General features: G+C 32.9%; 3 protein-coding genes across 5 annotated transcripts; 2 read left to right on the top strand and 1 right to left on the bottom strand.

Moving 5' to 3' along the window:
• Positions 1-195: 195 nt before the first annotated feature.
• Positions 196-7,870, bottom strand: LOC123703394. Of its 3 annotated transcripts, none has more exons than XM_045651324.1 (11): positions 7,532-7,870; positions 5,898-6,110; positions 5,041-5,334; positions 4,268-4,413; positions 3,814-3,909; positions 3,660-3,742; positions 2,815-3,010; positions 2,325-2,492; positions 1,903-2,012; positions 911-1,820; positions 196-697 (listed from the first exon to the last, which is right to left on the bottom strand). In XM_045651324.1, exons 1-11 carry the CDS (start codon positions 7,545-7,547, stop codon positions 314-316), a joined length of 2,616 nt encoding a protein of 871 aa, XP_045507280.1. In that variant the 5' UTR covers positions 7,548-7,870; the 3' UTR covers positions 196-313. The 3 variants fall into 3 exon arrangements, with proteins under 3 accessions (XP_045507280.1, XP_045507289.1, XP_045507298.1); XM_045651333.1 differs by having other exon boundaries at positions 5,898-6,101; XM_045651342.1 differs by having other exon boundaries at positions 5,898-6,096.
• Positions 7,871-10,147: 2,277 nt separating this feature from the next.
• LOC123701883 (leucine-rich repeat-containing protein 57-like) lies at positions 10,148-11,285 on the top strand. The gene has a single exon (XM_045649480.1). It carries the CDS (start codon positions 10,360-10,362, stop codon positions 11,074-11,076), a length of 717 nt encoding a protein of 238 aa, XP_045505436.1. The 5' UTR covers positions 10,148-10,359; the 3' UTR covers positions 11,077-11,285.
• A 3,922-nt stretch (positions 11,286-15,207) lies between these two features.
• On the top strand, positions 15,208-26,876 carry LOC123701998 (1-acyl-sn-glycerol-3-phosphate acyltransferase alpha-like). Its single transcript, XM_045649633.1, has 8 exons — positions 15,208-15,405; positions 18,421-18,537; positions 18,622-18,710; positions 18,830-18,963; positions 19,719-19,900; positions 23,198-23,363; positions 23,852-24,011; positions 26,763-26,876. Exons 2-7 carry the CDS (start codon positions 18,448-18,450, stop codon positions 24,007-24,009), a joined length of 819 nt encoding a protein of 272 aa, XP_045505589.1. The 5' UTR covers positions 15,208-15,405; positions 18,421-18,447; the 3' UTR covers positions 24,010-24,011; positions 26,763-26,876.
• The last annotated feature ends 17 nt before the right edge of the window (positions 26,877-26,893 follow it).

Raw genomic sequence — 26,893 nt, 5'->3', positions numbered from 1 at the left:
CCATTCAAGAATAATGTACTTTTTAAATTTTTCTTTGGTGAGAATTTAAGAAATCGGCCTAGTAGGTAGTTAATTTGCGTGAGATCATTTTGTAATGATGCAAAACACATTCCTCTTTAAAATTAAATATAAATTTTTAAGTAATGAAATACTTTGAAAGTATACATTAGGGCAGGGATAATAAAAAGCAAGATATCGCTGGAATAATAATATATCACATTCCTCGATCATACTGTACACCTAAATTAATCTACAGACAAGCACTTATATATTATTACATCAATATGTATAATTAAATAAATTCATAAGTCGACTATGAGGTGGCGGAGTCCCACTCGATGAGGTAGGCGGGCGGCAGGCCGGGCGCGAGGCGACGCGCGTGCACGCGGAAGGTCTGTCCCGCGCGGAAGTAGGACTGCACGCTGGACTTGAGCGCCGACAGCTGCTGCTCGGAGCCGCCCGCCGCCTTGTGCGGGCTGAGCTGCAGGCTCTTCACGCTGTTGATGGTGCTGGCGCCGCCGCCCGTGTTCCGCCGCGCGTTCTCGTAGTAGTTCTTCTCTTGCCTCTGTCTCAGTCTTCTACCGTGAAAGTTCACGTTGCTTATGTTATGCGTGCTCGGTGGCGCCGCGTCCCCGTTGTCCGTCGGGGTCACGACAGTCTTTGATATATCGTCTGGCAGTGGACAGGATTTGTTCAGCTGGAAATTATTCGTTTGATCAATAAATTATATGAACAAAGTAGTATTACTTTAATTTGTAAGATTTTAAAATATTTTGTGAAACTCAATATGAGCTCTATGAAATATAAATAAAAAAGTTACGGAACAACTACCTAATGATTATGATTTATGAATTTAAATTATATACTAAATTACTTAATAATTAAAAATAACGGTATAAAAGCACATTACCTGTAGCTGTAAATGTTTTTTAGGCCGTCTATATTTTCTCCGCTTAACCTCCCCATTGGGGCCTATAACAATATCTTTTTCGCTTAACTTTCGCTTCATGGGCCTCACTACTTGCCCAAATAATGGATTCAACTGATTTGGCAGTGAGAATCTCGAGTGGTATTGACTTAATTTACCATTTTGTCTATTATACACATTCATATTAGATGCAAATGGCGTCTTGGACGAATAAGAATTTTGCATTAAAAAAGGGTTATTTTTGCCCTGAAAATCTTTTAAGGGCGGAATTATAGCATCTAATGTGCCTCTACTCGATGTCTCGTCTCCCGAAGATTCCACCTCATGGATCAAACTACCGCTATACGGCGGGATGCGGTCCATGTGCTGGAGTGACATGATTTTGGAATGTTCAATGATATTCTTCGTCGACAACTTTGACACCTCGAGGTTCATTGTCGCTATCCTAGTAGAATGAGATTTAATATTTATAGTACAGGAGTCACTTTTATCTCCATTAATGTCATCACTAATATCTTTGGATATTTTATCTAATTTAACTGGACACGGAGCTAACGATGTATCTAAGGATGGCAGTGGTTGTTCTTCGCATGTGGACTTCGCCTCATTCGATTCAGACTCATTTATTTCAGACATTTTTTCTAAATTATCATCTTTGGTGTCGGATTTTGTTTCCGTTGAAGTGCAAATAGGGGGGGAGGGCTGCTCGTCTCGTTCGCAATTTTTTATAGATTCGTAGGAACTAATGGAGTCATTTTCTGAATTTGAACTGAGATTTTCGTGAAAACGTTTTCCCATCATCAAGTTAAGCCAATGTCCATCTACTGGTACTATCATATGTTGATTATTTTTATAGGAACTCTTTTCGTTGTTACTACTGGAGGGTAGCGAACTAGAACAAGAAAAAACGCTATTAAATTATATTCCCTCAACAAGTAAATCAACTATGAAACATGTATCCATTAAACACTTACCAATCATCTAGAGACGTGACAGTCTGTGGAGAGGGAAGTCGGGGTAAAAATCGGAGCTTTGGAGCATACTCTCGGACCATTTCATCAGTCAATGACACACCTTTCTTAACCTAAAAGATTGAAATTAATCGAATTGCATTAAAATAACCTAACTAAAACTGAAGTAATGCATTATTATTAGCATTTGCTAATCACTACATAGTATAAAACAAAAGTAGCTTTTTGCTGTCTGTGTGTCTGTGTGTCTGTATGCTTAGATCTTAAAAATTAGGCAATGGATTATGATAGGATTTTTTTAAAAGATTGAGTTATTCTAGAAGACGGTTTTAGAATATAATTTTTCAAGTTTTAGACAGCGGACGAAGCCGCGGGCGAAAAGCTAGTAGTAGATTTACCAATAAAGATTTAATCTTTATAATTACTTGTTCCAAAGCCGATAATTGCATGGGCGGTGGCGGCGGCCGGCGCAATCGCAAGCCCCATATAGTTGCACGTTTCTTCATCTCTCTCCCACACTTAAATCTTTTCCGAGACGAGGTTAGAGCCGTTAGAATCTTCTCCCTTCTTTCATTCACTGGAGTTCGCCACATCTAGCGTAAAAAAAATGTTATTATAAGAACTGAAAAAAAATAACAAATATTTTTCCTTACTATTTTTAATCAATGATTGTTTAGTGAAATTACAATTTTAAAAATTATTACTATGATCAAAGTAATTAAAGCGAAACATTTTGGTACAATTTATTGCGTGTGTTACCAACTTAATACAATAAAAAATGGGACTGGATTTGAGATGTTGGGTTTTTTAATTTTTTCATTCCTACATATAACAAAAAAAGTTCCCACATACCACGTAACAACGTTATAACATTTCAAAACGAATGAAATAAAAAAAAAATCCTTATTATTTTACCTTCTCCGGCAGTTGCAGCGCGTGCCAATTGTCCATGATATAGGGCATTATAACCGTATCCAGGTCGAAGTAATTCGGCGCATTATAGTGCGTCAGGTTGTAGAGCGCGAGGTGAGCCAGGTCCAGCCAGCACAACTCCAGCCGCCGTAAGAACTCCTCGCCGCCGTTGCAGTTTGCACATGAGAATATGTATAACCTGAAATTGGTGTTATTTATAATATAAGGGAATAGGAGCATAGTTCAATATTTTGATGCAAATATGTGTAACCTGAAATTTGCATTAATTTTATAGAATGGATTAGTATGGGAATGGGAGCATAGTTTAATATTTTGATTGTTTTTGACTGTGACTGGCTTCACCAACAAAACAGAATATAGAAAAACAAAGAATGTAAATAGATGGTAGAGCTGTGAACACAATCCAGAAACTTTCTTAAGTAAATTTGAACTCTTCTTTTAGCTACAAATAATATGTTTGCTTTTTAAATGACAAAAATTGTATTCAAAGTTTTAAATTGAATTGGTAGAAATGGACCGATAAAACTGAATTATTTTAGGATCACTTTACTTATTAATTAGGTTTTAACAGTATTTAAGATGATAAATATAAGATGGTTTTTTAAGTGAAACTTCATTAGGCGCGTTGAGAGTAAAATTTCAAGGTCGTGTCATAGCAATACCGTCATCTCGTGGAGTAAGGGGACGATTTTGGTATCTTTGAATCTTGACAAAGAAGTTTCACTTCTGACCCGTGACGTTTGTTCACACGCTCTTTTTTAAGTAATATCGCAGAACTATTTTACACAACATCACATGCGGAATATTTAGATTATATAAATACTTACTTATCACCTGCATACAATGGATATTGTAAACTCGAAACGCATCTTTGGTGAAACCAGCGGGCACATCGACAACATAATAACATCTGAAATAATTTATTTCATGTAATGTGTGTACAATTTTACCATAAATACAAGGAAATGAGTTTTCACTTGCCTGTGCTAACCAATCGCTTTTTTCGTCGCAATAACAATGACCTTCACCCAGATCCTTTCCAGTGTCTGACGCAGCTGAAGATGTGGTGGATGCAGTCTGTATAAAGAAAAATAAACTATAACGATAGGCAAGGATTTAGTATAAAAATAGAAAAAGCAACTTCTAAACACACAACTTAATATTGATTGTTATGTCGTATTATTATGATGATTAAAGAACCTACTGCATAATTTTATTTCAATATTTGAGCCAAAATATCAATGTAGTTGCTAAGAATCCCGTCGTACATTTGAATAACATTACTCAATCAAATCAACGAGATGACAGTGCGTTATGTTTTTACTACGCAAATTTTCATGCACACATTTGCATGTACAGATTCTGTGTAAAACAGGACAGCTATTTTGTTTGGAATCTATTGTTTTGGCATGTGATATTAGTTAAATAATCTCACATCACACGGTGGGATGAGTTCCTGCTGCTGCCGCCGCTGCTGGCCGCCCTTAAACCGAAACAGGTCCGACCGCTTCAACGCCCTGTTCTCCGCCGCCGCCACTCGGTACCGTTGGTCTACGCATCGCTTGCAGTTCCATGATGCTCCTAGAAATTTGTTTATGATTAAAATTATTGTTAAACAGACTATAAATGTAGTATGGAACATGAAACTCATGTTTGTTGATAGTTTTTAGAAGGAAAAAATTGTTCTAATAGCCAATTTGAACTACAGAGAAGATCTATAAATTCTATCTGGGCTCAGCATACTTGTGTATTCAGTGTTATATTAAATTATAAACAAACAGACACCTTTGATTAGTTGTCTGCAGTTCAAGCTATTCAAACATGTTATATTCAACATTATATTATATTGTACTTTTAGTAAATTGTCAAAATACATAATTGATAAGATTTTGTTCGAAATTCTTTTACATTTTGATTGGTTTGAGTTAAATCTAGACCACGATCGAGATTCCTGTCCTGTTCCTTTAACTGTATGGACCTAGTGCTTATAAACTGCACTTGAACTAAACATTTTTAGAATAAATTAACAAGCAACAAATTATGTTGGTTTGTGTATACTGGAATAACAATATGTAATCATTCATTCATTGTGTATTTTAAGTATGTAAGAACACATTAACCCATTGAGCCCCGAGCGGCCCGATCGGGCCACAACAATAGATTTTCTATTGTGTCTGTGATTCTAGGGGCTGAGTTATTAAAACTCACCGTTGATCCAAGCCTCAACGGGCGGCGAGTGGCACTTCGCGTGGTACCCCCTGCCGCACATATCGCACGCTATGATCGCGTTAGTGGCCGGGCCGGACGCGGGCCCCTCCCGCCGCTTGCACACCACGCACATGATGCGGCCGTCGTCCGCGGGCGGCGCGCTCAGCAGCTTCAGCGTCGACACCGGCGCCCACGCGTGCGTGCCGTCCCCGAACTTGACCAGGCAACGTGCCACCCCAGTGCCCACTTCGCACGAGTCATTGTCGTTGCTTGTGCTCAGCTCTACTATTGTTCCTGTGGGCGAACACCGCGTCAAATATAGGGTTGGTTAACTGTTAGCAATCCATACTTGTGTGGTAGAATGATTGGAGGATTTTTTTAAAACTAATGGAATCAATAGAGTTGAGTTCTATTCATGAAATATATTTTTGTACAAAGACTGTATCTGTATCTCATTGTATGACTGCATTTCAATAAACATAATTATTATTCTGTATGTGTTTTTGTAAACCAAATTCCCCTGAAAGGTTTGGTTGATATTCCAAATAGTTTCTTCGTTTTGCTATTGTAATCTGGTGGCTGCTATTCCACCCAGCACAATGTTTGTAGAGTTCATTAGTTATGATATGAGAAGATAAAGACGAAAGTATTGAATAGCACATGTAAATATCACTACAACAGCTTTAAAGATTGAACTATCAGTAAAATATTGGATCATCAGATGCTAATTAAATGTTGCTACTTGTACAGTGAAGCAAAGCAAATTATAAAATTAGATGCTTTCAATCAAAGTAAAGCAAAAACCAAAAATATGTATTGTTATTCCTGTTTATATTAATTAAGTTAGTAAAACATACCTAAATAATATCTGCCATCTTTGTTAGGTACAAGCACATCATCACCACAGTGGAATGGATTGGCATTACTCTTTTCCGTGTTGGTCGTAGAGTCTGGCATTGCATTCTGTGTTTCTTCTTCTTTTTTCTCATTCTTTTTATCTGGACTTGGCGTTATTGTTTTGTCAAAGTCGCTCAACAAGGCGTCGATGAGGGATAACTGTGCTGAAACCTCTTAAAAAGTAAAAAAAATAGTTTAAAATTATATGTTGATTTTTTAAGTTCAGAAAAGGCTGTATTTTAAGCAGTTAATATATAATCATAAATGTGACTATATCATGTTTTATTGTAAATCAACTACAGAAAAGAAAATATGTCATCATTAAACTATTTGAAAGGGATTGTGCTATAGTCAATAGGTCAAGAACCAAATTTAGTTTCCTGGAGAAATTGACAGAACATCAAAGTCAATTATATTTCCTGTAATACATTTTAGCTAAATTCACGCTTCACCATGATGGGATGGGCCGTGCCAGAGCCAAAAAAAAAAACATACATATGTAAACAATGTTCCCCGAACAGAATACAACCCGTGTGACATGGTTCGAAATCGTGCTTTATTTAAATTAGAAGATTATATCAATCTTTGAGATAATCCATAAAATTAAAAAGAGGCTAATATAATTTTAAGTTGTTTAACACAATAGTATTATTAATTTAATTATTGTATTTAGTTGTAATTCAATGGTATTTGATTATTGAACAAATTTTTAGTTCTTAATTTACTAGGTACAAGGTGTCAATTACACAAAAAATGAAAAAATACATAAATGGAACAAACAGAGAGATAATATCAAATGTTCAAATGTAATTGAAGTGGAATTCAAACTAAAATTGATTGGATATTGACATTTTTTTTCTATGTGTAAAAAATATCCAATAGTTCCAAAGAGATTTGACCGCTTACATGAAGTATTTGTACATTTAAATTGTTTTTATTTTATTCTGTACAGACATAAGAGCTGAATAATTTGATATGAACACAAAAAGACTTTAGTATCTAATTGAATGGAGCAGTAATTATTGTAAAATACTCACATTTAAGTTATTAAATCCGTTGGAATGCCAGAATAAAAAATATTTTTTTTTAAATAATTTTACAATAATATATATTATTCTTTCTTACTCAACTATTTATATTTGATAACAAGGTAAACTGACTGATTAATTACACTACTATTGGAAGCATTAGTAAAGTATACTACTTCAGAGAAAGAGCATTATTGAGCAGCTGATACTTGAATATTGAGTACATATAAGTTATTGATGTTAACGAACTTTACGGAAACTGACGATTTATGAATCTAACAATTGATAAAAGAAAATGGTTCTATTCTTTATTGTCTAATTTCGATTCATGGTAGATATGAAACAAACAAATTATTTTTGGATAGCTTTAGCACGTATCAACAATTGTATTTAAAAAGTTATTACTGATTTCAGAGTATTTTAGTATTTTGTACAATCATTCCTCCCAAATGTTAGCTACTGGAGATCGAAAAAGTTGGAACTCTGGGATATAGACTGCTTTCATTGAACTATTTCGATTTGTCATTTTATCAAATTATCAGGGATGCAGACAATTAGAGACTTACCAGCATTAATATCCATTTCCAAACTTTAAAATTTGCAATAGATGTAGCGGGTACACTTTTATTTTAATACTCTTTTCATTTTTAAGGAACAAACACTACAAGCATTGGCGCTGCTGCGGCCATTATAGTAGTCAAACGTCGAGTAGTTTTCCCGCGGTAAAACAATAAATTTATTGCAAATAATGAATGAATATATATACCAATTTAATCACTTTATATTTCCAAAACATTATACTACCTAAATTATTTTTTTTATAAAAAATTCATCGTCAAGGAGAATAATTTGTACAAATTCTAATAAAATGAAATATGAAATTCCTATTTCGGATATGTACAACCACAGATGATAGAAAATCGAATACATTTCAAAACAGATAAATACATTTTTTCATATCCCTTTTAATATAATAGATAATAAAGAATGTTATTGTTTAATCGGTCTGTAAATTTATTATATTACTTTATTTATTGATTAATATTACATTTTTTAAAATATTATTTTAAGATATATATGTATTTAATTCAAAGTTTTTATCAAACTGAGTAGGTTTCGTCTTAATCGATAGGTCTCCGTTAGGTCCTTTAAGGTACCACAATTTTTTCGTTAGGTCCACTGTAGTTTTTTTATAAATATTTTTTTTTTAATTTTGGGTATAAAAAAAATTACACTTTAGCACCTCATCCATAGCAAAAAAAAATCGTATTCTTTACCGTTAGGTCCGTATAGGTCCATCATTGAAATTGTTAAATTATTTATTGTATTAAAATTATAAAATAATTAAAACCTGCGCATGCCTTAAGGCATGCGCACATCATACAAACAACGCGAAATTTAAATTGGTATCGTTTCATTTATTAAATAAATAAATTGTTCTGAGAGTGCTTATTTATTAAAAACCTACTTTTCAACCGTAGATCATTAAGTAATGGATGGAGTACGTTGGCAAATGTTCTAACTAAACTTTCTGCCGATTTTGGTGCGGGGAGGGTAACTCACACTATGAAACACAATCACAATAATAATTTTTGTCTTTGCAAACTCAAACTATTACAAAATTGACACACAAGCATATTTTTGCACACATTGCATCACACAGAAAAATCTCTGTACATATACGTAATAATACAATCGCTCGAAAAGGATGTAACCATATCGACATTACAAAAAAAATAATTTTGTTGAAATTAGAAATAACATTAAATATTATATAATATATTCATAAAAACTATGTACTACACAGGTCATTTGTAACGTTTTCATCATTATTACATATACATGCATACGAAAAAACAATAAGAAGCCATTTTATTTGTATTTGATTATGTATCTATTCATTCATCACAGCACATTTCAATAAAATAAATATGTCTCTAAGAATATTATCAAAAGTAGTACTAAAAGTTTATGGCAGTCTGAACGAAATGACATAAATATATAATCTGAAACATACACAATATTAATACATACATATAAACAAATAACATAGAAAGGTTACAAGATTAAACATTACAAAAAAACGGCTAAATGCGAGTCGGACTCGCGCACGAAGGGTTCCGTGCAATTAAAATGTTCTGCCAGTTAAAAGTAACCGAGCGAAAATTTTAATAAATATATACTTACAAAATAAAGATTATACTCCTTTTTGTGCAGTTGTGTAAAATTTTAATATAATAAAGATTATTTCTCATCTCATTTCAAATTATTATACTTATGAAAATATTTTTTATCAACAACGATACAATAAATATATAGTCCGTCACTAAAGAAAGTCGTAAAAATTTACGACCTTTTAAGCGACGAGTTTTTAAATTCAACTCTATCACTAAATTCATAAAGTTTAAATTTGTATTTCATTCCAAGATAGTCTCGTGGGGAGTGCGGTTCAATATTCAACTTTATCGCTTAGTGTATAAAATTAAATTTGTATTCCTTTCCAAGATAGTCACGTGGGGAGTGCGGTTCAATATCGCGTTCTAAATTCAACTTTATCGCTTAATTCATAAAGATTAAATTTGAGTATGTTTTCTTTCCATGATTGTCTCGTGAGGCCACATCAATGATCTAGTACACATGACTCGATTATTTGTCTTTATCATATCGCTAAACGATACATCGACGATTATCGATATGCGCAGGTTTTAATTATTTTATAATTTTAATAAAATAAATAATTTAACAATTTCAATGATGGACCTATACGGACCTAACGGTAAAAAATACGATTTTGATAAAATTCGCCAATTTTGCTATGGATGAGGTGCTAAAAAATTATTAAAAAAAAAAACTAAAGGGAACCTAACGAAAAAATTGTGGGACCTTAAAGGACCTAACGGAGACCTATCGGTCAAGGTCATTTTCGACCCAAAATTCCATTGATGGGGCGCTAAGTTTGCATTGGTTATTTTTGCGTGGCGAATAACGAATATTTAAACATATTTTTTATTCTCAAGTCACTGTTCGCAACAATATGTCTGTACTTACGTGGTACTTACATAATGATATAAAGTGTTTTTATTGGCGTTAGCTACTATTATGTATTCTGTGTCTAGGCGAAGCTCTACTCTGTGGTGTATAGTGACATTTTGACGTTTGACTTTGACAAATGACAATTATAATTTATGCGTCAAAATTGTGGTTTAAAAATCTCGTCAAAATACATGATAATTATAAATAATTAATAATTACCTACTTTCTTCTTTTGTGGATTGTAATACTTATTTGTTCTTATATATAGTTTGTTCTTTTAATATAACTAAAAATTTATATGACGACTAACACGTAGTCTGTCGAATTAAATAAGTGGAACAGCCGAAGAAAGAACTTTTTGATGGGAAACTCTGGTTTAAAACAACATTATGAAACTGCATCTAAGACAGGTGTTCTACAAATTTCTAATCACAGACTCAAAGAAATACCTGAAGAAGTCCTTAACTTATCAGAGCATCTTAGAAATTTGGATTTATCAAAAAATAAAATTTCAAGCATTTCGGATGATATTAGTAAGCTGAAATTATTAAAACAGCTAAACTTGAATACTAATTCAATTCACGACATACCCAACTCATTATCTAATCTGAAAAAATTAGAAATGTTAAACATTGCTACTAATAGCATAGCAAAACTTCCTGATTCCTTTTCACAATTAATAAATTTAAAACAAATTTATTTGAGCAACAACAAGTTTAAAATGTTTCCTATACAACTGCTTGGCTTAAAAAATTTAGAGGTTGTTGATATTTCAAACAATAAGATTGCTGAAATACCAAGTGGGATGGCTAATTTGTATGCAGCTGAGCTTAATTTGAGTCAAAATGAGATTTCACGCCTCGCTGATGATTTGCATCAAGCACCGAGGCTAAAAATATTGAGATTGGAAGAAAATTGCTTGTGTCTTGATGCAATACAACCTAGTCTACTAAGAGATTCAAAAATACACACTATTAACCTTGATGGAAATCTTTTTGAAGCTAAACAACTAGCTTCAGTGGAAGGATATAATGAGTATACTGAGCGATACACAGCTATGAAGAAAAAAATGTTTTGATAACTCTTTATTGTTGTCGAGAGGCACAAAAGTGTTTTATTTGCAATTAATGTCTATGTACAAATTATTAATTCCAGCACTTAGCACCTTACTTTACGGCTTTAAATTATATTATGAAGAGTATGTAAATTTTATCATAGACTTGAATAATATACATGTTGTAAATATTATTTATTTAATGAAGTTATTTTAATAAATTTTGCTATAAATACTGTTTATTTTATTACTAGCTGCTCCGCGCGGTTTCACACCCGTGGCTCCACTCCTGTTGGTCGTAGCGTGATGATATATTATAGCCTATAGACTTCCTCGATAAATGAGCTATCTAACACTGAAAGAGTTTTTCAAATCGGACCAGTAGTTCCCGAGATTAGCGCGTTCAAACAAACAAACTCTTCAGCTTTATAATATTAGTATAGATACAGTTCTTGCTTTTAAGAATTACTTGATTTCTATATTAATTCTACCTGTCCCGGAAAATATTCTGCCTATACTCCTATCACAGGGCTGTGAAAAATGGATATCCGATTCTCAGATCTTTCTAATAAGAACAAAAAAGCAAGAATAGCTTTCTCCTAGTTAATGATTATACTTATTCTATGTACAAAATAAATAGGTATAGCCTGTGTGTCATAGTCATACATTTGTTGATGCGTATTGTGGTCAGGACCGACGGTACGCACTGACGGTCGGTCAAGCTCTGCAACCAGCCTTAGAGTTATTTTATTTTATTACTCTAATAAAAATTCTTATTCTGTAATTCTGCACAAATAATAATATATTTACCTTATCTGGGATATATTAAAACGGAAGATGTCAGTGTGGAAAAATCAATGGAAAAATTTATAAAATTCTGAATTCAGATGGCGCTGTGATTAATTACAAAAATATGTTGTCAAGGCTTTTTTCAACCGACTTTAAAAAAGGAGGAGGTTCTCAATTCAACAATTTTTGTTACCTCAGAGCTTTCGCCTGGGTAACCCAATTTGATGATTATCTTTATTTGAAAGCTAGTGCTTATAGTGTAGTATATTTATTACTAGCTTTCCACCTGCGGCTTCACCCGCGTAGTCAAAGAAAAACCCGCATAGTTCCCGTTCCCGTGGGATGTCCGGGATGAAACCTATCCTATGTCCCGGGGTAAAAAGTAGCCTATGTCCTTTCTCGGGTATCAAAATATCTCTATACCAAATTTCATGCAAATTGGTTCAATAGTTAAGGCGTGATTGCGTAACAGACAGACAGACAGAGTTACTTTCGCATTTATAATATTAGTATGGATTATATACTAAGTACAAGCACATAATATTTATTATCTGCGCTAGTGCCACGCCGCGCCGGTTGGTCTTGTCTTATTTAAAAATGTTCCTGATCCTAAGCGGGTGGCTCATGTCCCAGCAGAAGGAACAATGGATTGATGATGATGATGATGAAATGAGAAAGCTTGTCTGTCTTTTTTATAATTATTAGGTATCCCTTTTTTTTAATTTTTAAATTTCAAATTGAACATAGCTTGAACATAGTTATCAATTTTCATACCACCTAGAACTAACTTCATGCTGTTAAATTTAGGTGTCGGTGTGCGCATCGTAAAAATTCACTCTCATCATTTTTCTCCATCGCGCCAAAAGAAGTATAACTTCAATTACATTCTAGAATTTTTTAAAGAGAAAGGTAAAACCGGCGCGGCAGTCTAAAGTTATATTTCAAAGGATACCCAGTTCACACTAAAAGTTTTGCGTTGCTGGCCACACATAAATGTTTGAATTTCGAATGTTTATATTTTTTTACATAATAATAATATGAAGTCTCATTAGTTGAAGAAAAAAAAAATGTTGTGTGGTTTTATGAAACCACGGTAAAAGTGTAACTTAGGCACAAAATTATCGTATTTGTACGATAATTATCGTACGGTTCGACCGTCACGCGACATGCGCTATACAGAGCAAAAAGTTTGAGACGATGTAATAAAAGTTTCACTTTAAAAAAATTTGGCGGGAAATGGGCGGGAAGCGTTTGGCAATTGTTTTCATAAAGGTATCTCAAGTTGAAGTTCGATATATCTGTCAACTGTGGTTCTGCGTAGCGAAAATGGAACTAACCACAAACCAAGGAACTAACACACAGAACAGTAAAAAAACTAAGTGCTGATTTACACAGGGTCAGTAGACAAGTCAGTCGCTCAAGACTGACTTTAACTGTTTACATGAAGTGTAGTAGTGGTGCGTTTCTCACGGTGACCACACGTTTGTGAAGTCAGTGGGAAAAATTAATTCGCGAAAACAACTGAAACGACGATTTAATTATTTGTTGAAAAATTTATCAATTTTGCTGTTGAATGAGTTAATAGAAATTGTAGAAAATGAGATATTACTAAAAATAAACGACAATGGGTAAGAAAATGGATTTAGGGATTTAATATCCCAAAGGCACTCGTTTTTGCCATATAATTGCACCAATTTTAAGGTTTCGTCTTTGCTTACGGGTCATTTTTATCGCCAGCGAAAAAAAACGTGGTCACTCTACAACGCAGCGGCACTGACTTACCACGCACTGACTTGTCTGTTTACACGGGGTTTATTTGGCTGACGCGGGGGTGCGCGGGTAGCGGGGGGCGCCAACTGACTTTAAAATATTCGTGTCCGAATATTCAACTCAGCGCTGACTTCAAGCCTCTGTACTGACTTCAAATCTGTTTACACAGGGTTTTTTTCGGGTCAGCACTGATTTGCCTCGAATTTGTAGTCAGTTACTGACCCTGTGTAAATCAGCACTAACACGAAACAATTTTAGGGCGATGATTTTTTATGATTTTAAAATTTGGACGAAATAACCTGGAAATGCATAGTAGCAAAAGAAACCATTAAAAATGATTATTGGGGTTTTAAACTTTTAACATTCCTGACATATAAAAGACAACTTTTTACGGTGATGTCGCACTGACATTGAGCAACAGCGCGGTTATTTTAAAAATTTCTGGTAATTAAACACCTATTTATTGGTTTTAATTTATTTTTATTAATAATCATGTTAATTCAATTTTGCACTTACCATATTTAGATTTCAGTTTTAGGCTACCTGATAATAAAATGAAATTTTTAGGCTACCTGATAGATAGAGCAAGTTTTTAAAAGCCAAATGTAAAACTTTTTTTATTTGATTTTATTTTTTACGGGCCCTTGAAGTTGTGAACAAACTGGGTAATTTTATATTTCTTGGCATTTAATTCTTTTTTTTTATTCCATTCGAAGATCTAACGATAGTAAATGTTAACATACTGAATTGGCCTATCTTTCAGCTTAGCACACAAAAAAAAATCAAGAATCTTGCGCCATAATTCACGTAAATAAAAATCTCATCGTACTCAGCGATAGATGAAAAATTGAAAAAAGGACATAACTCCGAAAATACGAAATATCGCATAACATACGTGGGGATGATTCGGATAGCCCTCTAGGTCCTCTACCTCACAGCTTCCGTCCATCACTACTTTTTGGGGTATCCTGTATAAGGGTATAAAAGTGATTACACAAAATAGTACACAGGTCATTTGCGTCAAAACAAGTCGTAACCCAAAAACCTCGTTGATCTCGTAATTAGATGCTTTAATCATATTATTTCAATTATGTACCTATAGGTAATAAGTAGACGTATATAATATATTTGTCTATTCCCCCGACCTATTAATTATTATTTGAATATGTCACGGTCGCCTGTTACATTTAGCTGTCTGTTTTACTCTTTTGTGGGTGAAGTTTTATTTTTATTTTTATTAAATTATAAAATTTTAAGAAGCGCGAAGGTCCTAAATTGATGATCCTATCGGTCTTGTTGATCTCGATATTATGTATATACCTACACAAGTGTCACAAGTGAAACTTCTTTGACAAAATAAAAATATACCAAAATTGTCACCGTACTCCATGTCGTGACGGTATTGCCATGACGCGACCTACAAATTTTACTATCAACGCGCCTAAAGAAGTTTCACTCCAAAAGTAATTACACGAGTTACAGGTACAGATGTTGCACTGTCCTATACCAATTATTACTATGATTTGTGGACATTCTGACGGAGTCGAGTGTGACGTGTTTCAGCGCAAGGTAAATAAAATGCTCCACGGCCCTAGTTTGCCAGTTGTTTACGTTTAGTCAGTATCACACTGTAGTGTGCGTCGGTGTACTATTGTACAGCGTATATTAATTAAGTACATTATCAATGGGCATTGAGCAATGAGTTATGAGTGAGAATACCCGTATCTGTTTTATTGACATTTTTATATAAACAGATTTTTGGATGCGCGGGTGCGGTACCTTGAAATATATTGTGTAAGTACCGTTTAATTTTCTACAATAATTGAGTATTAATATTATTTTTATTTACTTTTAGATATATCGTTAAATATTTTCACGAAAAATAATGTGTAGGATATATTTAAAAAAAGTTTGTTAGTCTTTAAAATTAAAATAATTTCGGGCTACTTAGCCTTTTGCATGAGTTTTGTAAGACTTTTTTTTTAATTAATAGTTTTTTTTTTAATCTAGTCGTTTTAAATAATATCTAGCTACAAATCCATCAGGTTTTTGTTTTCATCTAAACCTTTGAGGATCGAACTTATTATTATTTATGTATTTAAATTAGATAGGCCTGATTTTTTTTATTACTTATATGATCTTTATAAAACTGATAATGAAGAAATGTTGAAAAGAGTCTAAGTTAGTTCGTCGTTAATATTATAAACAAAAAAAAAATAAAATATGCATGATAATTTTGTTTGTAATCGGACAACATCTAAAATGAGAACGGCTACAACTTAGGCTACAACGATTTAATAAATAGACTAAAATATTATGATACTTAGATACCTACTAAACTTATATTAAAATCATTGTAAATTAAATAAAAAATCCTCTTTTTGTATGTTTGAGTAAAATAGTTAAATAATTAATGCATGTTATATTATGCATTGTGTCACCTTAATAAGAGGTTATCAAGAGGCTATCATTGAAGTTCGTAACTTGCGTAGATACCTATAAATTAATGTTAGGTAGGTACATATATGTATATCGAAATTATCCTGATCTTGATATGACATCTATGATCTACGAGCTACATCTGCGATCTTTTTTACTTTTGAACTAATGTGTTTAGGTACCTATTTCAGGAGAATACAATATACATACGTTACATTTTCACTATTGGTATGTTAATCATTTTAACAGTTGACAAAAGTGTCTCATCATAACTATTATACTTATTTTTTAACTAAAAAGTTAATTTACGATAAACCGATGTTTCAGAGCTAATCACATAATAAAATTATATGAATAAATTGTCCTAATTAGTACAAAGACAAATTTGGTTCAAAGCAATCTAACAAAGAGCATCGTAAACAAAACTAATTTAATTTATGATTACGCATCATTATAATACGCGAATAAGCATTTTGTGAACTCATTATTTTTTGCGTTTTGGTATATAGGTATGTAAGTATGTATTTTACCTAGTTATATACATATTCACTTAGGTACTATTTATAATCACTTTGCTATCGAAAATGAAAGATTAGGTACCTATACATTTTAGATGGGCTATGGTAAAATTAAATTATGGTAAATTTCGTAATTTTTCGATTTTCATGTGTTAATGTACATGATGTTGTTTTTGAAGATGTTACAATCGAAGGACAACTATGATTTTTTGTTTAAACAAGTTACAGTGTAAACAAGTAGTGTAACAACTAAGTTTTAAACAGTACCAGCAAAACCTTGGTGGTACATTTTTTTCCCAGGATTTTTTCGAAAAATCGACATTTTGCCGAGAAATTAAAAAAACTACAGAAAAAGTTAAAATAAAAAAAAAACGCAGTCTAATTATTTACACAAGATGAGCCTATAGCGCGATAGGTAGGTTATTGCGCTATACCAAATTTCATTCAATTCGGTCTAGTAGATTTCATAACAGAGTGGTTTTGTGTCAAAAATATTGAAACTCCGGATTATTTACAAAAAAAATCATAATTTCTAAACCATAAGTTTTCACTTAACTAAAGTATGTTTTAAATGATTACTCATGATGCTCTCAAGCTGAAAAAATTTTTTGGACCACTGTAAACGGGCCACCCTGTATGTTTAAACACAGTTTAAGAGGGCTTATTCAATTTAACGCAAGTCAAAATCTCCGCGATCTATTACGATAGATCGCGGCTTGCGCTATCCTTTTACTATGAACAGCATAAGTCCACAGGAGAGCGCCGAGCAACATGTCCTCTCTCTGGAAAGGCTCGCTGCCGACTGATTTTAATCGGGTCGCGCGCAGTGTTTTATAGTACTTTAAAAAAAATTGTAGAAAAATAATAGAGGTACCTTAGTTGATTTTTTAAATTTTATCTTATAAGTAAGACGTTCTTTTATTGCAATATGTAAAAATTATATTAAACTAAGTCAAATATCTTGGTGAAAATAATCATTTTGTCGACTATAATTTCTAAAAAAATTCACATTGTTCGGATTTTAATTTCGTAAATTAGGAGTCCAAAATAAAAAAATCTTTTAACTAACTATTTTAATAAGGATTTTTGCAGTTAGTTAAAAAAAATTGTGTGTTAGATCTGTCAGCGATTTCAGATATTTTTAGCTTCGAAATTGACACTAAAAGCGAAATCAAGTAATCATCGGCTCAGTTATCTTGATGGTATTCACAAATACTGTATTAATTGAAAAAAACTCTTAACTAACTATATAGACAATAAAATTTCCTAAAATTATTAGTAATTCATATGTTTGTAAGATAAGTGGTTGAAGGACAATCTGGTTTGAAAAATCACATAAGTATTTGAGCCAAACAGCGCACGGACCGCGTACACGGCCTTTTGCTTATCTAACCTTTATTGAGTATGTTGTTGTGTTGTTAACATTGATGTTGTAAAAGTTGACGGTGATTGACTATGTCTTGTAACATCATAATGATATTTGTCAGAAAAAAGCAGCTAACGTTACGAAGTTACCAAAATAAGAAAATATTCTTCAGTGATATACCTATTTACTATATTTATAACTATCACAAAATACCTACCTATATGGATATCAAAATAAGTGAACGTTTGATGTAAATAATTGAAATTAAAAATATTTGCAGTTTATTAGACAAATATCTAAGTATTGAAGTATACAATACGTAGATAGATACCAGTATTTAACTTAGTATTTAATATAGGTATGCGGAAGAAATATTAAAATTTGGCAAAATAAATGTGTTAAACTATTAATAAGTGAGTAGTAGGTTTAGTTCCTATCGCATTTTTTTATGAATTATTTTGTCTAACTATTATTTGTTTGTTTTAGAAATCATAAATGTGATAATTTACCAGAATGGCTGCCTTCGATGTTGTGCTCGGATGCGTGATGGCCCTTCTCATCATACTATTTTCCATTAGTTCTATTGCTAGGTATTACATAAAGGTATGAATACACATACGTAGTTGTATATTGATCACGTAGAAAGAGTTAGAAATGTATCGATCATTTTTCACGTTTCTGTTTCAGTTTACATTATTTGCAGTTCTATCGCTAATATTTGCAACAGCACCCCTTCCGCTCATGCTGTTTAGGCCTTTTGACCCCAAGAACGCTTTGTAAGTGATAGTTCCGTGGTAAACATACAGATTACGATGTTATTCAATATTTATTAGTTATCTGGGCGTATTAGAAATTTTAGATTGTTGTAGAGATTCAAATTTAACCACTTTTTTAGAATACCAGCAGCCCTTTTGAGGTTTTCTGCTCGTGTTTTGGGTATTCGATGGACTGTTCGAGGAGTCGAGAACGTTGACGACTCCAGAGGTGCCGTGGTGTTACTCAATCATCAGAGTTCCTTGGATCTATACAGTAAGGGCACAATTATTTATGAAGAACGATTTTAATTCCGAATCTGTAATAACAAAATAATTTTGACCCTATTGAACATTCTAATTATAGAATACGTAATTATGAGAGAAAATAACAAAATATGTTTATCTAATCAGCTGTTTTGTTAACATGAATAATGAACCTAAATACCTAATAATATCAGCCTAATCAATGGAGACACGATCGATACTTTCTAGTACGTAGAAATATATCTACCTACATTCAATTATATTTAGCTTGTAATTTTTATTGAATTTCTTATTTTTTTAGATAACGTTGTTATTTAATCATTATGACACCCACGCAGGTGCGTAGTGACTTGTGGTAGGTAGATATATCTCACAAAATATGCTTTCATAATTATATTAGGAGAAAGTTCGTTCACTCTATTCCCGTCAAGATACTTCCTATAGGTAGATACTATCTCCGAAAACAAGTTTTTATGCTTTTTGACCACCTTCTGGCATAATTTTATTATATTTTCCGTGAGGTTTAGACCCAATTAAAGATCTCTATATGCATTTCGCTAATAATTTTCCCTGTTTTCGATTTAATCTGCTCTAAGTATATGCATTTCGATAATAATTTTCCCTGTTTTCGATTAAATCTAAACAGTTGCCTTTGATATAAATTATTGATGTTGAACAATAAAAAATGTAACTTCGCCAGGTGTAATAAGAGCAGCTTTTTCTTAAGTACCTACGTAGTTACAATTTTTCTTGTCTCGATTCCAGTACTAGCGGTACTATGGCCTCTGATGGCGCGATGTACCGTGGTTTCGAAGCGCTCTCTACAGTTCCTGGTACCATTTGGCACTGCGGCTTGGCTCTGGGGCACTGTTTTCATCGATCGAGGCTCTGCCCATTCCGCACGGTCCGTGCTAAACCAGCAGACAGAAGCTGTTCGCGATCATAAGGTTTGAAATACGCGCTATTGTTTGCAAATCCAGATAATTAGTTTTTACTTGGATATTTCTTGATTAATAAAACGGTTCGACTAATTTGGATGCTATTTATCATAGATACTTACCAACATAATATTGTAATGATGTCGGTAATATACAGGGGTTTTTATCCTAGTATTGATTCAGTTAAGGAAAACGTAAAATTTGGCGATACCTTGATTCTTCCTCATGGAAGTGTGTCAAAGTCAAACATTAGGTACAATGCGTTTGCAATACGTGTATTCTGATTAGTTTTCCTAGCAGTGTAATTTGGTTGCATCTCGCCTTGACAGAGAATTTACTTGGTTTATCGCAGACAATCGTTGTAAGCGTAGACCGTACTTATTACAATGATAATACCCACTGCTAACTTTTAGGGAATAACATGAAAAATGACGCAATCGTTAGTTTACTAACATTTATGTATTTACATTTAAAATGTAATGAATGTTTAAGATTTTAAATTTATTTTATAGCGTTGGCAGTGAGATAAGTAATCACAATGTTGCATTATGGACCGTTGCATACTATCTTTAGCGTTGGTAGGTTAAAACGTAGGATGTTAAACATTTTAATGCTCTTAAGGCGTGGTCGCGTCCGACAAATGTTCATTTACACAACTATACCAACATCCGAGTTGGACTTTTGCATTGAACTATGTACTATGCCATTAGATATGTAAACATCCTATTGTTTAGTTTCATCTAGCTAGTTCAAGATTGTTATTTCTACTTTTACAGTCAGATGAAGCACAATAACAACAATTTACTTCATACCAAACAAAATTAAAATTTAATAAAAAATATTGTTCAAAACTCTAATTATCTTTCACCTGAGAAGTTTTCTAAAAAGTACGAAAATAGTAGATGAACTAAAATAACTGTAATATTATAATAATATTAGATTCTAATAAACGACCAATCAAGGACTTATCTACGATATTATTTTATTTGTTGCATGTATCTAGAACACGTAGATATGCTATATCTATATTACGGAATAAATAGGCACTGAACATTGGAAAAACTCAAAGGGCAGTAGGTACAAAGTTCGCCGAGTCCGCTAAATATCGATACTCATATTTCAAACAAACATGAAAGTAAATAATTATCTCGGTACAAACATTATTATCGGCTGGGAACGGAATAGACGATATCATTATTTCATTTTATATCCGCAAATTAATTAGAGATTACTTACATAGTAGGTACTTATTTTTATTTATATTTACTAAGAGAGCAATTTGCGTTGAATATGATAATTAGAGGTCATTTTAATAAAGCAATTAATAATTAATGACAAATACGCATCAAATAGATATTATTTCTTATGAATCTAAAAAATATAATATTTTTTATAATATTTTTATTTAAAATCGTACAAAATATAATATTTTCGGTAACCATGAGGTACTTAGTATATTGTATATGACCTAACTAATAAGGTAGGTATAAACAATAATAACCACATAACCTCCATAATATCACTAATATTTAGATACCTACCCTGGCTTCTAAAATATTGTAAGAAGGCTACGGATTTGATTGATTGATTCAATGCATACCAACATAATTTTCTTACGGACTGGTGGTTATTGCTTTCCCTATAATAGTAGGTAATCGTTAATTAAATCAAATAAAGTTCAGAAATTGAGGAAAATCTGTATAGAAAACATAACGTGATAATAGATAAGCAGAAATCGTATGAAACCTACTTAATTAGGTGTAACCTTAGATAAATATTTTTAAACTAAGAATTATTATAATGGCATCTAGTTACATAATATAAGTACATGTACCTACAAAGCATTCACCCGCGTCACTCTCATTAGTTGGGTTGGGACTTGGGACCACAGGTTGGGACCTCAGAAACTTATCATTGGGGATTACAGTTCAATTAATTAACTATTAGGTAACTACAGCGTTGCAACCTTTAATTTATTTATTAATTTTTTTTATCAAATAGTTAAATACCTAGTTAACTCACTATAAAATGTAGATTAAACTACGGAATAGTCGAGTTAGCTGTATATCTAGATTCTAGATGATTCACTGCAAGGATAATTAATTTTCATATTTTCGAAGCTAAAAATAAAAATCCCGGTCGTCTGAACCTACCTATTTACTAATAAAAATTCTCGATGATGGTAGTCAACAGGGATATCTGATAGCAAGCAAGGAAAAATTAATATGTAAGTACCCAAGTAGGTACTTACATATTAATTTTTCCTTGTTAACATTGTCGTCAGGAAAATCACAATTTGCCACAATAAAACAATAGAATTGTTCTAAACTAGATGGTGTATTTAAAAACAGTAAACTTTATTAGGTAATAAATAAAGCAGTAAGTAAGAAAATTGCATGGAAAATAAAAGCAAAAATAATTGTGTACCTATTCTTGGTACCTATGGGCAGTCCTTGAACTCAAACGGTTGCACAATAATGCATAGGTTTCTATAGTTACGTGCTTTTAAAACATTTTACACATAAGAGTATGTCACAGAACTATATCATGGTATATTAATACCTACTACCCCTTCCCGGAATTGCAAATGCTGAGGTGTGATACCTATATGGTTTCCTATCACTTTTTGAAGTATGATTGTGTCAAGATTCAAGATTCTAATACCTACATAGGTAGGTACTAAGGTTTTTTAAGAGATGATTAAAATAATACCAAAAATACTTTTTTACAATTATGAAAAAGATGGAAATCTCATTAGTTAAGTACCTATGTTATTTATGAATGATTTTAAGTTTCATGATAAATTGGCGTAGATAACGTTGGTTGTTTCTATTGAAAAAGTGTATAGAAAAATAGTGCGGCTTTTTAGGTGTTTCACAAATACATTGATTATGTTATCGATAACAATAGATACGTAGTATTGCGCCACCGGTTTAACATTCGTAAGTGTTAACACACATGTTAATTCAATTGACCTCCGTCTACCTGCTTATTAAAAATCTTCGTGTCTTACGTGAAAAGTGACTCAGTAATTAAAATTGGAGTTTAGATAGGATACCTACCTTTATAATATATTTTATAGAAAACTCAAACGCCTACTTGTCTCTAGTTGTTTTAACAGCCTTGTTTGTTTTCATTTTATGTAAAACTAAACGAAGATGAAAATTTTAGCAGATTTTGTGTTGATTTAGGTAAATCTAACACTACTGATTAGGATTTGTAGGACTAATATATATCTACCTACATATTATTTTACACTTGCTTTGTATTAGTTAATCCTTATATGGAATTCTTCCCATTTTTCAGCGGAAACTATTGTTGTTCCCTGAAGGGACAAGACACTCTGGCGATAAGCTGTTGCCCTTTAGAAAGGGCGCGTTCCACGTCGCTATGGATGCCGGCGCTCCTATTCAACCAGTGGTTGTTTCAAAATATCACCATATAGATGCAAAAAGACATAGGTTTGGATCAGGTGAGAGAGAATATTTATTTTGAACCGTATATAGTCTATACGGACGATAGACGGGGATAATGCGAACGCTAGTCAGCTAAAAATTTGTCAAATTGTAGCTAACCCAATATCTCAACGAAAAAAAAATAATCAGCTGGTTAAAACATGGTGTAGCTGGTTATTTTTTTTTCGTTGAGATATTGGGTTAGCTACAATTTGACAAATTTTTAGCTGAGAGGAAATGAATGAATGTATTTTTTTTACTACGTGCGTGGGAGGCTACAACCGCTCACCCCCCTAACCTAGCGCCAGCTGACGTTCACGAGGCTTTATAATACTATACTCTGATGCGTCTGACGAATTATCTCTTGAGAGGAAATAATTAACCAAATTTGCACCTGGCTCCCTAACCACTATCTGGCTTCAAGCTCTACATATTTACTTCGTATATAAGTAGATATATAAAGAATATGGGAATACATATTTATATGTTACGATTTCGTTTTCAGGTCATATCATCATAACGATATTGCCTTTGATCGAAACGGAGGGTGTGAGAAAGGAAGACATATCATCTCTAATAGAGACGGCGCAAAGCAAGATGCAGAAGGAGTTCAGTCGCACATCCGCGGAGACTCTTTCTATGTTACATGTAAAAGACAATTAGAGGTAGGAGGAGGAGGTAAATATTTATAACGCAATTTGTAGGACAATATGTCTGTTGAATTATATAAACATTAACTAAGTGAAAACAAAAAAATCAGCTTGTTAGTAATCATTTATGATGACCTCGTTATCGATACACTTTGGAAAGGGGGACTCTTTGAACCAACCATAGATTTTGTAGGACAAATATTTTTTCGAATAATTTAGGTAATTATCTTGAGATTGAACAAAAAAAAATTCAGTTAGTAATAAATATTTGAGAACCATCAAATCAAAAATTTTTATCCTTGTTATCTCTCTTAGCTACCACAATCGAGACTTTCGTACACGAAATTATTGGGCGTCTCATCAAAATAAAGCTACAAACGGAAAATTAGCTTGATAGTAGTCACTTGCAAAAATGGGCGATGTATCCTGAACTATAATGTGTTATGAGAATTGCACATATACATTTTATATAGGTATTAAACGTATTGTAATATAAAATGTGTGTTTCCTATCACCTTGTGAATTAATAAAAATAAACATATTGGTGACTAGTTATAAAAATAAAAAAACGTCAGCTGTGCAGTTGCTCTTGATTCATAGTAAAACTGAAAATACTAGGTAACAAGTTACCTACCTTATACCTAGTAGTTATATTTACAGTTTAACTATGAATGGGAATGGGAAGTTATTGCCAAGTAAGTAATTAACATTTATCATTGGTATTTGTAAGTATGTGGATGATGAATAATGAATATAATATAAAGATAAATTTACATTCTGCTTAGGTAAAAGTTAGACGGTGTTTAGTTATTAAATGAGTTAACGGTAAAAGAATTATTTATATTATTTAAATATATTAATTTGCGATGTGTTATTTTTAAACTGATCACAAATTTTGACGGTAATCCGTTTCAATTCTAAAAACGCATTTTATCTATTTCCGTGTCACTGTCCGCTTCACCCGCAACTTCCTTCCGCGTACGGTGAAACTGTGGAACGATCTGCCACCTGCGGTGTTCCCGAACAACTACGACATTGGGGCCTTCAAGAAAAGAGCGTATTTGTCCATTAAAGGCCGGCAAAGCACCTGTAACACTACTTGTGTTACAAGTGTTTATGGGCGGTGGTGACCACTTAACATCAGGTGGCTCACCTGCTCCTTTGCTTGCTCTGACATAAAAAAAAAAAAAAAAAAAAAACCTGTATATGATATATGGGCTAAGTATATCACAGAACTATATCGAGATAGAAAGAAAGATTGTATGTACCTCGCGTGGCGAAAAGACGATTAATCATCGTCTTTGCTCGCCAAGATGCTCAGTCCGCTCTCGACCGCCCTCAGTGTGTGACGTACTAATTCAAACAGAAAATGGCCCCGTGCTCGATAATTAACGGTGCAAACACCACCAAAAAAGTTGAAGGTGTCAATGAAAATATTTCCTTTCACCTGTAAGTACTTTTTGCCCTAAAATATCTGTTATTACTTTTAAAACAATTTATTTTTGTGCTCCGTAATAATTTAATGTAAACGGTATCGGAATGATGCTACTTTTCCATTACGGCTTTAATTTTACACGCCAGACTGGACATGCATTGAAAACCAGCAATGAAAATAAAACATTCCAAACTGTCGAAACGCGGTAAAGGTTGATTTCTCATTTTTCTGTCAAAAGTAAGCATATAGAGTTGTACGCCACGATTTTCAATGTCGATTTCTTAGTCGATTCAAATCGATACCTATTGAAAACAGAAAAATGATAATTATTTTTTAATCCTATAATATTATTGTTAGGTATATCGATGGTTTAAAATTATATTATTGTTAGGTATATCAATGGTTTAAAATATAATATTTACTATATACTTATTGCAAATTTGTTATAGTTTTCCGAAAGATTCTCTTGTGAAAATAAATGGATTGAAGCAACGAGTCGTAAAAACTGGTTTCCTACGAAACACAGTCTGATTTGCATACATTCATATACATAGGTACATTCATATACATATGTATATGTTAATAAAAAGTTTGTAAAAAATAATATACATTTTTATTCTCATTCTTCAGTAAAGGTCAAAATCGATTCCCAATTCGATTCAATAAAGTTTCTACCTACTTAGTTTCTGTTTATTAGGAGACAATTATTTTGACGTTGTGAACATCACTAAAAGACTCGCGTGACGTCATAGTACCTACACAAAATGTTACACGCTCGGTTCTCATATAAATCGACGAACTATTTCCTTCTATCTCGATATAGTTCTGTGGGCTATATGATTTAATAGATAAAGGAAATATCGATGAACAGATTGAATAACGTGTAATTACAATATAATTATGTAGTAAGAATCGATCACAATTGCAACAAAAATGAATCTACATTATAGAAGGCTGGTCTCAGGTGAAATTTAACATCACCATATTGAAAACTTGAAATATTGATGATACCTATCTAACTAACACATCCCATGCATGATATTTCTTAAATTCTTTTTAAGCTATTGCATAGCTTCTATCGCGGGCCTTGAGTGCGGGGACCGAATCGAGAAATTCCGTAACGAAAAAACCTCACGCTCCCCACTCCGACGGACTCAGAGGTGTGGCTTGCAGGCCTAAGGCCATAGCATGCATTATGCAATAGCTTTACCGCGGCAGTCCCCGACTGCCACACGTCGTTTTATTATATTTTTCAATGCTGTAGCCTAGATTTAATCACGGTTTTATGAAACTCGGTTGTGCTGTACTAATTTAAATTATTTTTGTTTCAGGTAGTATAAATTAACGTAAACGGGGCTGTGATAATTTCAAATGTTCGTGGTAAACATAATAATTACTAAATATATGTATAAATTTAATATACAAGCAATAAATTATTAATTTAATTTGTGATTTTTTCTAA

This window comes from Colias croceus, chromosome 2 (genome assembly GCF_905220415.1).
Source record: "Colias croceus chromosome 2, ilColCroc2.1".
Classification (NCBI taxonomy): domain Eukaryota; kingdom Metazoa; phylum Arthropoda; class Insecta; order Lepidoptera; family Pieridae; genus Colias; species Colias croceus.
Note: the sequence above shows the minus strand (reverse complement) of the source record. Positions and strands in the feature narration are given on the sequence as shown.